At 39.9% G+C, this 12534-nt stretch overlaps 1 protein-coding gene across 2 annotated transcripts in view; it reads left to right on the top strand.

The window, feature by feature from the left end:
* Window positions 1-11873, top strand: part of LOC309479463 (uncharacterized protein) — a 323172-nt gene extending 311299 nt beyond the window's left edge. The window contains exons 10-11 of one of the 2 annotated variants that reach the window (XM_082143631.1): window positions 9289-9388; window positions 11723-11873. In XM_082143631.1, the coding sequence (XP_081999757.1) occupies window positions 9289-9388; window positions 11723-11793 (171 nt within the window). In that variant the 3' untranslated portion in view covers window positions 11794-11873. Of the gene's footprint in view, window positions 1-9288; window positions 9564-11722 lie in introns of those variants that run through there. The other variant, XM_082143630.1, reaches the window with a different exon arrangement.
* The last annotated feature ends 661 nt before the right edge of the window (window positions 11874-12534 follow it).

Raw genomic sequence — 12534 nt, 5'->3', positions numbered from 1 at the left:
ATGAAGATGACTGTGTGTTGAGCATGTGCGACTTACTTTAATTTTCAATTTGTATTTTGCGCATCAGCATGCTGAAGAGATCCTCAGCTACTCATCTGCAGTGATGCGTGTTGCAGAAGCGCTGTCATATCTCACTATAACGTGTCATATAGCCTAAAATACGCTCTCACCTGTTTATTTGGCATTTTTGGGAGAAGTAAAATTCATACAGTGTTACCATTAATTACCTTTACTCTAGTGACCCACCACAGTCTAATCTGTCCCACCACAGTTTGAACCAAATGAACCCAAAATATGTTTACGTCTCATAATAACATAAATTGTCTTTGTGTTTTGCGCCATTGCTTTGGCAAAGCATCTCTCAAACAAACTAAAATCAAAAGCACAACATGGCATAATTCCCTTATCAAATCGCAAAAGAAGATAATAAAGTAAGTCTGTAGTCTGTTGTGCTGCGTGTTTCACACTGAAGAGCACACTTTGCTCGCTCGATCAGCTCATGATCTGACTTTTTCCATGCCTCGTTTCACAGGGAATGAATGCAGTGAACTCCATCTCTGCATGTGCCATGAGTTTAACATGCATTTGGGAACGCAACCAGCACCAGTTACTCTCTATTTTCACATTCGCATTATATCCAAATTTTTTGTGGTAATACAATTTTGCAATAAGATAAGTTTATAAAACTGTTTTCCCTGAAACTGCAGGTTTCTGCCAGTATAACAGCTTAACCCCCTGAGGTCTACGGTATCGCCTGCGATACCAGCTCGCTTTTTTTTTATTAGTGTAAAAGAAACTCATAAATACTCTGTTGACTTTGATTTTCCATAGGAGTTTCATACATCAATCGATTCTGTTAAATGTGTATTATTTTTGTGTATACTCACAATAAAAACAAAGTGTTGTGCTTTTTGCCAAATAAAGAAAAATAAACACGAAGCGAGTTCTGCCTTCTCTCTGCCAGTGTAGTCCATTCTGAAACGTGTCCGAAAATTAACAATAACTCAGCGAATACTCAGTCAAACAGACATACAGACACACAGGCATGAAGCTTTAATTATCTTCTTTTAAATGAAGTAATTTATATAAAAAACAAATATTCTCATCTTGTGAAATCTGTATTAAAAGAGAGCGATTCCAGTCGAGCTTATCTCAGCTCATTACGTTATAATCGGCCCCGCCCACGGAGAGCGCGCGCTATTCAAACGCAAATGGCTGAGGCAATCCTGTGAACGCCCCCATCAGCTCGAGAAAACACACAAGTTTATTTAGATCATTGTTTACACCGTCTTGCAGCGCTGTGAGGAATAATACTAATGGAAAATGTCCCTCAGAAGTGCGGGTATATCGAGGAGCGAGCTGAGGAATACAAGTAAGTTTTTTCCTTCTCACGTGAATTTCTTCACGTGGGTTTCTGTTTATGAATGAATAAACGGCAGAGATGCGCGCTGTTTACCACAGCTGGCAAAGACAGTTTAAATTTAAATCGCGTGTGTGAATGAATGATGATGTTTTAGCAAACTGCATTGCTATACTGAGATAAGTAAACATCGACTGAATGTTGAAATAAAATGTAGGCTATTTGTATAAGCAACGTATTAAACTGCAAATTAACAATATGCCCTAATATTTCATGAAAACAACGTTACAGTCAGACGAAATATGAAAGACAACATTTTGTTTAGTAGATTTGGGTACAGTTTTTACTGTAGAATATACTGCCACATCAAATAAGCTTTTGTTTAGCAATTTCTATATATAAAATACTATTTTTGTCAAAAATAAAGTCATCAACTAAGGTGTTAGCTGTTCCAATGTTGGTTATATTCAAACTAATGAATACATAGATAAAATGTAGGCCTATAATCATTTTTTTTACAAAGATAGAGTACACTTGAAATATTGTTGAAATTGTAATTATTGTGTAATTGTAACCGTTTTAATAAAATAGCAAAACATATTTACAAGATAGATGTAAGCAAAATCTTAAATGGTCAATATAAGTCTTCTTCTAAATATATCTTTTGTCCTTGCATTGTGGCTCAGTCAGTGTCACACCTGAGTGAATGGCTAATTATGCAGAGTGGGTGTATTCTAAGGTGTAAACCACTCCTCGTTCACGCCCCTTCGCATATTGGCTTTCCAAGCAAAACCTGTTTTACATCAATTTAAATCAATGTATGGTTTTATGTGAACGATAAAGCAAGACTATTTTCACATCATTTTGAAGAAAAAACTATAGGCGACGACATCCATTAGTCAAAAGTCTTATTGCCACATATTTAGTATGTGTTTTGTGGCCTTATTTCAAAAACTTTAATTTTTAGTTTTTTCGATAACCACGCATAAACATTATTCTCTCAAAAATGAAAACATGTACATACATGTGGCTCACATATTATTGTAGTCCTGTTTGTGCTATATAGAGTGAATTTACACCTTTGCCATTAATATGTTTATAAGCAACTGAAAAAAGCACAAATGTCAGAGCATGTCAGAGCATGTCAGAACACCCCCAGGGCCCAAAAAAACGCTCAGACTCCAGAGGGTTAAGGTAAACCCGTGTCGTCCGATCACATTTCGGAATTTTAAGAACATTGATGTGCCTACTCTTGCTGATGAATTTGCCATCTTCTCCAGTAAATCTGATTTCTCTACTGTTGATGAACTGGTTACATACTACAATGATGGACTGAAAATGATTTTAGATGAATTCGCACCTGTAAAAACTCGAACTGTTTCATTTGTACATTCAGCTCCTTGGTTTACACCTGAACTGCGTGAACTTAAAACTAAAGGCTGTAGGTTAGAGCGGTTGTACATCAGGTCTGGCCTTACTGTTCATAAAGAAATGTATGCTGAACATATTCAAAATTATAAAAATGCACTGTCCAAGGCTAAATCTGATTACTATTCCAACATAATTGGACTTAGCAATGGGAACTCTAGGTCCCTTTTCTTGGTGGTAAACAATATTCTGCAACCACCTGATTCTTTGTCATCTGATATGTATTCCACTGACTTATGTGATCGCTTTTTGACTTTTTTTGCATCTAAGGTTGAAAATGTACATCAGCAATTACTTACTGGTACTCTTCACAATGACTCCTGTCAGTCTATAACTCACACACCTCCCCACTCTGTTTTCTCTAACTTTACTCTACCAACTACTTCAGAGATAGTGGGTCTGATAGGTAAATCTAAATCTTCGACTTGTCAGTTAGACCCTCTACTAACTCCTTTAGTGAAAGCTTGTTTACCAGCCCTGTCGCCATTGATTACTAAAATTTTTCATGCTTCACTTGTTTCTGGTTCTGTATCTCCATATGTCAAATCTGCTATTATTTCTCCCATACTTAAGAAACTAGGGGGTGATCCATTTAATTTTGATAATTTTCGTCCAATTTCAAATTTACCATTTATCTCTAAGGTAGTGGAAAAGTGTATTGCAATTCAAATTCATGAACATCTTTCCAATAATAACTTGTATGAACAATTTCAATCTGGCTTTCGTCCCCACCATAACACTGAGACTGCTCTTGTCAGAATAACTAATGATCTACTGTTGGCAGCTGACTCTGGGCTTTTCACCATACTTGTCCTTCTAGACTTGAGCGCTGCCTTTGATACTGTCTCACATAAGATACTTCTTGACAGGTTAGCTTCTATTGGTATTACTGGCACTGCTCTATCTTGGTTTAGGTCATATCTATCTGGACACAGTCAGTGTTTTCAATTAAAAGGTTTTCGATCAAGAACATCTACAGTCACCACTGGTGTTCCCCAGGGTTCTGTCTTGGGCCCGCTTCTTTTCATTATTTATATGCTCCCTCTTGGTTATATTTTGAGGAAATATGGTGTTAATTTCCACTGTTATGCGGATGACACCCAACTTTACCTGTCTGCCAAACCCACTGGTTCTTTTCCACCACCATCTTTGTCCAGCTGTTTAGCTGAAACTAAAGATTGGCTTTCAGCTAACTTCTTGAAGGTAAATGGCAACAAAACTGAGGCTTTGCTTGTTGGCACTAGATCTGTTTTGTCTAAATCTAATTGTCTTTCTTTGTACATTGACAATACTGCAATCTGTCCTTCTTCACAGGTTAAAAGTTTGGGGATGTCATCATGGATAGCACACTATCCTTTGAAGCTCAAATTAATAATATCACGCGGATTGCATACTTCCACTTGCGTAATATTAACCGTCTCCGTCCCTTTCTTTCAAATAATAATACTGCAGTTCTCATTCACGCACTAGTCACTTCACGTATAGACTACTGTAATGCTCTTCTCACAGGTGTTCCCGCCAAATTGCTACATAAGCTTCAGTTGGTTCAGAATTCTGCAGCTCGTGTTCTATCTAGAACACCTTCTACTGAGCACATTTCTCCAGTTCTTCAGCACTTGCACTGGCTTCCAGTAAAGCATAGAGTTGAATTCAAGATCTTGCTACTTACTTATAAGGCACTTCATAATCTTGCACCCCAATACCTTACACAACTTCTCCATGTTTACACTCCTTCACGTGCTCTCAGATCTTCTTCAATTTCTCTTGTGGTACCTCAGATTTGACTAACTACCATGGGTGCCAGATCTTTTAGTTATGCTGCTGCCCACCTATGGAACTCTCTTCCCCTTGATGTTCGCAATAGCGATTGCTTGTTGACTTTTAAAACGCGTCTTAAGACATATCTTTTTATACAAGCTTTTTTATAACATGTCGTATTGAGTCTTTAATGCACTTTATCTGTATATGCGGCTTGTTTGTTGTGTGTATTGTCTTATGCAGTGACCTGTATATTGCTTGTGAGGTGACCTTGGGTGTTATGATAAGGCGCCATTAAATAAAATGCATTATTATTATTATGACTTTTTATCAATCCAGTTGGAGTAGGCCTAATTCCAAACCACAATTGATGAACTGCCCTATTTGTGATTGTTTTTAGAGGTTTTATACCGATGCTACAGAATTTTACCCTGGAAATCCAGAGTTCTCGCGAGAGCACAATGTGAATTTGACTAAAATTGAACTAAATTGTTCGATAATTAAAACATTTCTTGCAGTGTGATGGCATATCTAAGGAACTGGAGGAAGCGTAATGCTGAAGTCCTTGCACTGGCTGAAAATTCGAGTGAGGAGGATGGAATGCTGGGGAGTGTGGATGAGGAGGTTTTGTCACCTTCATTGACACCTGATCACTCAGATATTGATGTGGTGCTATTGTCTGACTCAGAAACCCAAATTCTGTCTGATGAGTCCTCAGAAGAAACCGTTCCTGATCTGGGCGAGGAGCTAGCAGCCTGGGCCACCAGGAACAGCTGCAAGCGAACTGCTCTTAATGAGATGCTGGAGATCCTTAGGTGACAAGGACATCGGCACCCAAAGGATTCCTGAACACTGTTGCAAACACCAAAGAAAGTGGCAACAGTTGAAAAGTGTGGTGGTCACTATGCCTACTTTGGTGTTGCTTCTAGCATATTAAAAGTTTTGTCTCAGCGTCCACCGTCCAGGAATCGTTGAGCACCTACATTTGTGCTTTAACATTGATGGTGTGCCCCTTTTTAAATCCTCCAACTTGCAAATGTGGCCCATACAACTTTCATGACTTTGCTCCTTTCATTGTGGCCCTCTACTGTGGAGTTGCTAAACCAAATTCAGTGGAAGAGTACTTAAGTGACTTTCTCCAGGAGTTGCAGCAGTTGCAGCAAGACGGCATTGTTCATGGAGGCAAAGCACTTCAACTGTCTGTGAAAGCATTCATATGTGATGCTCCTTCCAGGGCATTCTTGAAGTGCATTTAGAATCACAACAGTTATCATTCTTTTGAGCGATGCACTATCAGAGGCACCTATGACGGAAGGGTTGTTCTTGGGGCCAAAGAACCAGGTGCCGGTTCCAAGGACTGAAGACGGTTTCCATCAGTGAGTATATAAGAATCATCAAGTTCAGATATCCCCACTGACTGTTGCAGGAATCTCATGTATTCATGGGTTTGCCTTGGACTACGTGAACTTGGTCTGTTTGGGTGTGGTTTAGAGAATGCTGCATTTCATGAAGCAAGGGCCTAATACATGCAAGTTGTCATTTCAACAAAGGGGCAGGATTTCAGATCATCTGAAATCATTGAATGGAAAGTTGCCAAGGGAGTTTGCTCGCCAGCCAAGGGGTTTGCAGGAACTTGACAGGTGGAAGGCCACAGATTTAAGACAGTTCCTCCTTTACTCAGGACCAGTTGTTTTGTTGTTCCTGCTCCACGCCCAGTTCCAGCCATCAAGTGATTGGTCAAGAGCACACCAGGGAAACACCTCACCATTGTTCCAGGTCCCCGAACATGGAAACACCTCACACACCAAACAATCATTCCAGGTCCAGGACCCTGGAAAGACCACACAATCGTTCCAGGACACTGGAAAGACCACACAATCGTTCCAGGACACTGGAAAGACCACAAAATCGTTCCAGGTTCAGCACCCTGGAAAGACCACACAATCGTTCAAGGTCTAGGACCCTGGAAAGACCACACAATCGTTCCAGGTCCAGGACCCTGGAAAGACCACACAATCGTTCCAGGTCCAGCACCCTGGAAAGACCACACAATCGTTCCAGGTCCAGGACCCTGGAAAGACCACACAATCGTTCCAGGTCCAGGACCCTGGAAATACCACACATTCGTTCCAGGTTCAGGACCTGGAAAGACCACACAATCGTTCCAGGTCCAGGACCCTGGAAAGACCACACAATCGTTCCAGGTCCAGCACCCTGGAAAGACCACACAATCGTTCCAGGTCCAGGACCCTGGAAAGACCACACAATCGTTCCAGGTCCAGGACCCTGGAAATACCACACATTCGTTCCAGGTTCAGGACCTGGAAAGACCACACAATCATTCCAGGTCCAGGACCCTGGAAAGACCACACAATCGTTCCAGGTTCAGGACCCTGGAAAGACCACACAATCGTTCCAGGTTCAGCACCCTGGAAAGACCACACAATCGTTCCAGGTCCAGGACCCTGGAAAGACCACACAATCCTTCCAGGTCCAGGACCCTGGAAAGACCACACAATCCTTCCAGGTTCAGGACCCTGGAAAGACCACACAATCGTTCCAGGTCCAGGACCCTGGAAAGACCACACAATCATTCCAGGACCCTGGAAAGACCACACAATCGTTCAAGGTCCAAAACCCTGGAAAGACCACACAATCGTTCCAGGTCCAGGACCCTGGAAAGACCACACAATCGTTCCAGGTCCAGGACCCTGGAAAGACCACACAATCGTTCAAGGTCCAGGACCCTGGAAAGACCACACAATCGTTCAAAGTCCAGCACCCTGGAAAGACCACACAATCGTTCTAGGTCCAGGACCCTGGAAAGACCACACAATCGTTCAAGGTCCAGCACCCTGGAAAGACCACACAATCGTTCCAGGTCCAGGACCCTCGAAAGACCACACAATTGTTCAAGGTCCAGGATCATGGAAACGCCAAGCCGGGAGAGAGAACACAGATCTTACCATAGAGAAGATGTCTTCCCAATGGAAGAGAAAAGTAAGTGTGTTCTAAACAAAAATAGCTGCTGCATTGAAAAAAAAAATTATTGTACAGAATATGATGTGATATTGCTCTCTTTGGTCTGACATTCAGAGTTCCAAAAGCGAGTGCTGTACTTGCTAGCTGACATGAGAGCAAAGCTCTCTGAAGCTGGGCGTTTTTATGAGCCCCCGCATTCCCAGATCCACTTAGAATTGATCGACTCCGTAGACCAGCTTCAACAGCTTAACAGACAGCTAACCAGCGAGAAAAAACGAAAACTCATGGTAGGTTACTACGAAAAAGGAAAACAAACCTTTGCAAACAGATGTAATTATTCCACATACAATATCTTATTCACATATTCTTGTACCTCATATACATTTCTGCATATTTGCTACATTTTTCCTTCAGACAGCTCAGATGTAAAAAATTGGTGGAGGTACCCTGCGGGAAAATGTCAACAATGTGATGAAAAGGTCAGTCTCTGAAGTTGTGCTGTTAATATCTTAAAATTTCGCATTAAACAAACTTAATTATTAATCCAGGACTGAATGTAGGCTAATTGTTAAATAACAATTTAACAGTGATAATAATGTAGCTATCATTAGCCTAAAGTTTAGCTAAAACTTCAGCCGGTAGGGTTGGGAAATAGCCAATTGCCAAATAAATCTGAATTTTTGGGCTAAATGGCAATGTATGGTATAATCTGAGTATTTAATTATTGTTTTTCTATAAAAAAGAAAAAAAAAAGAAAAGTATTTAATTTGTTTTTAAAGTATTTAATATCCTGATCAATATTGTCCTACAAACAAATTTCATATTGAAGGTTATAAAAACGAACATAGTGTAACCTTGCTGTCTATCTGCAGTCTATCCAAAAATGGGGTCAAATCACATTACATTCTAACATTGCAACATTACAATCTAAAAACAAAAAATAATGCTTTTTAAAGAAGTAGTTAAATTTACTAAACTTAAAAAAATTAAATAAAATAAAAACAAAGCTAATATCATAAAAATACACATGTACTGTAGGTTTGAAATTCTCTAGCACATTTATGTTCACCAACAACAACAAATATTTTAGCTAAATATATTTATAATTTAGTGCTAATGTATATTTTAGTCGGCATAAATTCGCTCCTATTCTATTGCGCTCCGTCTGTTCGGTGCGCATGCACGCGGCGGTGCTCGTTCACGGAAGTTTAGCTTGCAGAAAGCTCACCCTCTCATGACAGCAAACTGGAAATATTGACTTTCTAACATTTACAGATGGAGAATATGTCCGTGAAATGAAAGTTATGCACTGAGGAAATTATTGGATGTCACTTCAGCTTATGGCTAAATATTATTAGAGGTATATTTGTTTCCACCAATCGTTGCACAAGTGAAGTTTACGTGTGATGACGAAAGCACGTTAGTGCGAGCCCTCCCGGAACCCATAGTGAATGCATTGCAGTGCCTGCAGTTAAAAAAAAAATCTTTGAATGTAAGTCTATGGGAACACTCTGGGCGATTTTCGGCCGTAGTGAATGCGCCGAAAAAGAGGCGGTACTCCACAGAACGTGACTTGGCGCTGATTGGACTATATCCAGAGGCAGAACAACAGTGAGTGACTGCTAGCGTAACTCTGTGGTTGAATGAGATTGTGACTGAAAAAGTCCCTTTCACACTTTGGTGGTGCGTCGCCCGATCGCCCTAATGAAGAAACCGCCGCTGTATGCAAGATAAATGACAATTGCTTTTAAATTTTTCAGGTGCCATCCAGAAGTCACAACCCTGCATTCCATTGGCAGCCCGATGGCCAACTATTTGCGCGCTACGCCGGACAGAAGAGGGGGCACTGGGCGGCGGAAGGTAGGAGCTGCTGCAAACAACAATGCAGATTTAGGCCCAATCCCATTTCTCTGTTTTTACCCTTCCCCTTCATTTTACCCCTACACCATGTCCTTCGAAACAGAGTGGCAAGACATAGGGGTAAAAATACTAGACTACACCACTAGCCTACATAGGGAAGAGCCCGGACGAATGTGATGTTTTGAAATCGCTGCTCTCTGGCTTTGAATGAATGTTCACATTCTACAATTCAGTACAAAATGTGGACTGATTACTAGCAGTGAAATGAGATCCTGACATATGACACTATTAACAGATATTAACAAAAGGTTTGACTTGATCCATTATATATATATTACATATCAGATCTCAACATATGTGTATGTTGTCAGTCATTGTACATTTAGGTTGAAATTAAGTGATGCTTGACATTGAAATGATATCAAAATATGCCAATACATTTTGATGTAATTTTGACATCAATGTTTGATGTCATATTTTTGTTGATAGCATAATCGAAGCTTGATATTGAATGATATCAAAATAGCATTAAAATGACATCAACATCATGACATCCTGACGTCAAATAAATGTAGAATTGACATCAAATGCCAACAAAGCATGACATCAAAATAACATCAAAATGACATCAGCAGAGGTCAAAATCTTGACATCAAATTGACATCGACACTGACGTCAATATGACTTTCATTTTTTACCTATTTCGTGGCATAATTTTGACATCAATGTTTGATGTCACATTGATGTTAAATTGACATCAAATGCCCACTGGGGAGGCATTCACGTGACTGGAAAAAAGTGAGGCTTCGTTTTTCGTTAATCACGTGTTTCTCTGAAAACAATACGTGCTCCGGCATGGAACTTCATGAGAAATTGTGTTTATACTCGATACGCACTTTGAAGCTTCAGTCTCAAATGTAACATCACTACCTTGGGGTAGTTTTTGTTTGTTTTATTTTTAATAAAAGCCTCATTCTTCTGTGATTGAGTCCTCGCCTCATCTCCTCAACCCCAAACCCTGACAAATATTATTCAACCATGGCTCTGTTTTTGGCTTTGGACGCATCATTTTAAAAGGTGCAACAGTATCCAAAACAATTTGATATGGAGTTAAACAGTGGGTGCTTCTCAATATCCATCCTCGTTTCCTCACTCCTCCGTCCTATAACCCGTGCTACACAGATGACATGCGGATCTCCATTCAGCAGTGGTTCTCAGCTGGTTTCACTTCAAACCCAGATTTTAGTGGCAGACCTATCAAACCAATCGAGCTCAGCCATTTTGAAGGACATCTCAATTCTCTAATTGCACCGCGAGGATCGAGGAGTGAGGAGCTTCCTTGAGGAGTCATAAGCGAGGATACACAGGTGTTTCCAGAGTTTTATCGACCAAATGTGACGCACGTATCAATTCTCCTCACATCGGTCACAATCATTTTAATGTATACTTTACCTTTGCAGTTTATATAAACCACACATCTCATAGGGTATCTTGCTTTATTATTATTTATTATGAATTTCTTAAATAACCAAACTTCAACACCACAAGGGCAGATCCTTTAAGCACTGCTGAAGACGCAGTGAAGTGACGCTCGAGTGATCAAGTATTCCAATGTATAAAAAAGCTTTCATTCGATTCCTCCCTCCTCATTTTCTTTCCTTGCGTCTTTCCCTCGCATCCTACAGGGGTTGGAGCTGAGACGCGAGGAAATGAAACAAGGATGCACAAAGAAGAATTGAGAAGCACCCAGCGAGGTTAGCTCCTCGGTATTAAAGCAAGAATTTTAGGAAAAAAGCAGAGAACTGAGCAGCAGTTTAAGCGTTAAACATCGACATCGCCGAGCTGGAATACACGGTTTAGAGTAACAAGGAAGAAAGATCTCAAACAGAACAAGCATGTGATCAGAAAAAAAATGCTTCAGATATTTCAAGTTTAGAAACCGGTACGCCACATGATAAAACAAGATCTAGCGTGTGTCCATGTTCGTGTGTAGAACCTGTCAGAGACCAAATTAAAAGAATCAATTAGATTTAAAAAGTCTTTGACCAGTGGCTTCATAGGACAGCATACATGAAGATTAAAGTCAGCAATAATTAAAATCCAGTCAGAGTTTGGCATGATTCCAGACAAAAAAAATCTGAGAAGTAGTCATTGATTAAATCCTTCTTGTATTTAGGTGGTCGATATATATCAGCGCACAGCACCGGCTGGAATCGACCCCAAAAAAAAAAAAATCTGTTCAAAACTGGCAATTAAATGTTTCTTGTCCCTTTAGCATCTGCTTGTTGGTTTTGATGCATAACTATGGCCGTTGTGTGTCTGGTTTCTCTCCAGTGACTGTGCTGGAGAGCGCAGTGACTGGTCTGGAGTGCCAGTGCTGTATGTGTGTTTTAGCTGGTGAGTAACAGATTTCTCCCTGTAGGCACCGCCATGTGGACAGACTGTATATCAGCCCTGCTGGCTCTTAACCATGATTGATAGCAGTGATCAAGCTGTTACACTGTTCTGTCCACGTGCGCACGAGATGCACTTGACCTTGGACTAAACCTTACTGGGGGGCTATAAGCATTTTTACTCTGGCTGCTGTACTCTTTGGCAAAAAGGAAATACACTATGCATGTCATAGTTTTGTTGTGAAAGTCGGCACAAAATTAAATCTATTTTCTAAATGCATATTATAGATCTTATAAAACAATTCATCCTTGAACTGAAACAATTTTATGAATTCATTTGTTATGAAACAATTCATTCTTGCACGTTTCACAAAAAATTACTTTGTAATGTTTAAAGTGGTGTAATGGCATGGATTTTTTGTAATTATTTTTATGTTCCTTGAGGTTCACTTAAAAATTTTTTTTGCGCAACAAAAACAAATATATATATGTGAACAACAATTATTTTCCCTCACTCTGACCTGAAATTACCCGTTTTTAAGGTACGGCTCAAGACTTGTTAGTAAACGGCCACTGTTATGATTGGCTAACATCACTGCATATGAAATCGCTATTGTACATGAGTAAGTGTTTTAAAAACATTATACATATAAAACCGTAATTTACTGACAAGGGTTTATATAATCATTCACTAACGGTTTGTGATGCAGCTGCTGTCAGGTTCAATACAGCTGACTGCTTCATCTGTCTGCA

The sequence above is a fragment of the Leuciscus leuciscus genome, assembly GCF_965113295.1.
Source record: "Leuciscus leuciscus genome assembly, chromosome: 17".
Lineage (NCBI taxonomy): Eukaryota > Metazoa > Chordata > Actinopteri > Cypriniformes > Leuciscidae > Leuciscus > Leuciscus leuciscus.
The sequence above is the reverse complement of the archived record's forward strand: the minus strand, read 5'-3'. Positions and strand labels throughout refer to the sequence as shown.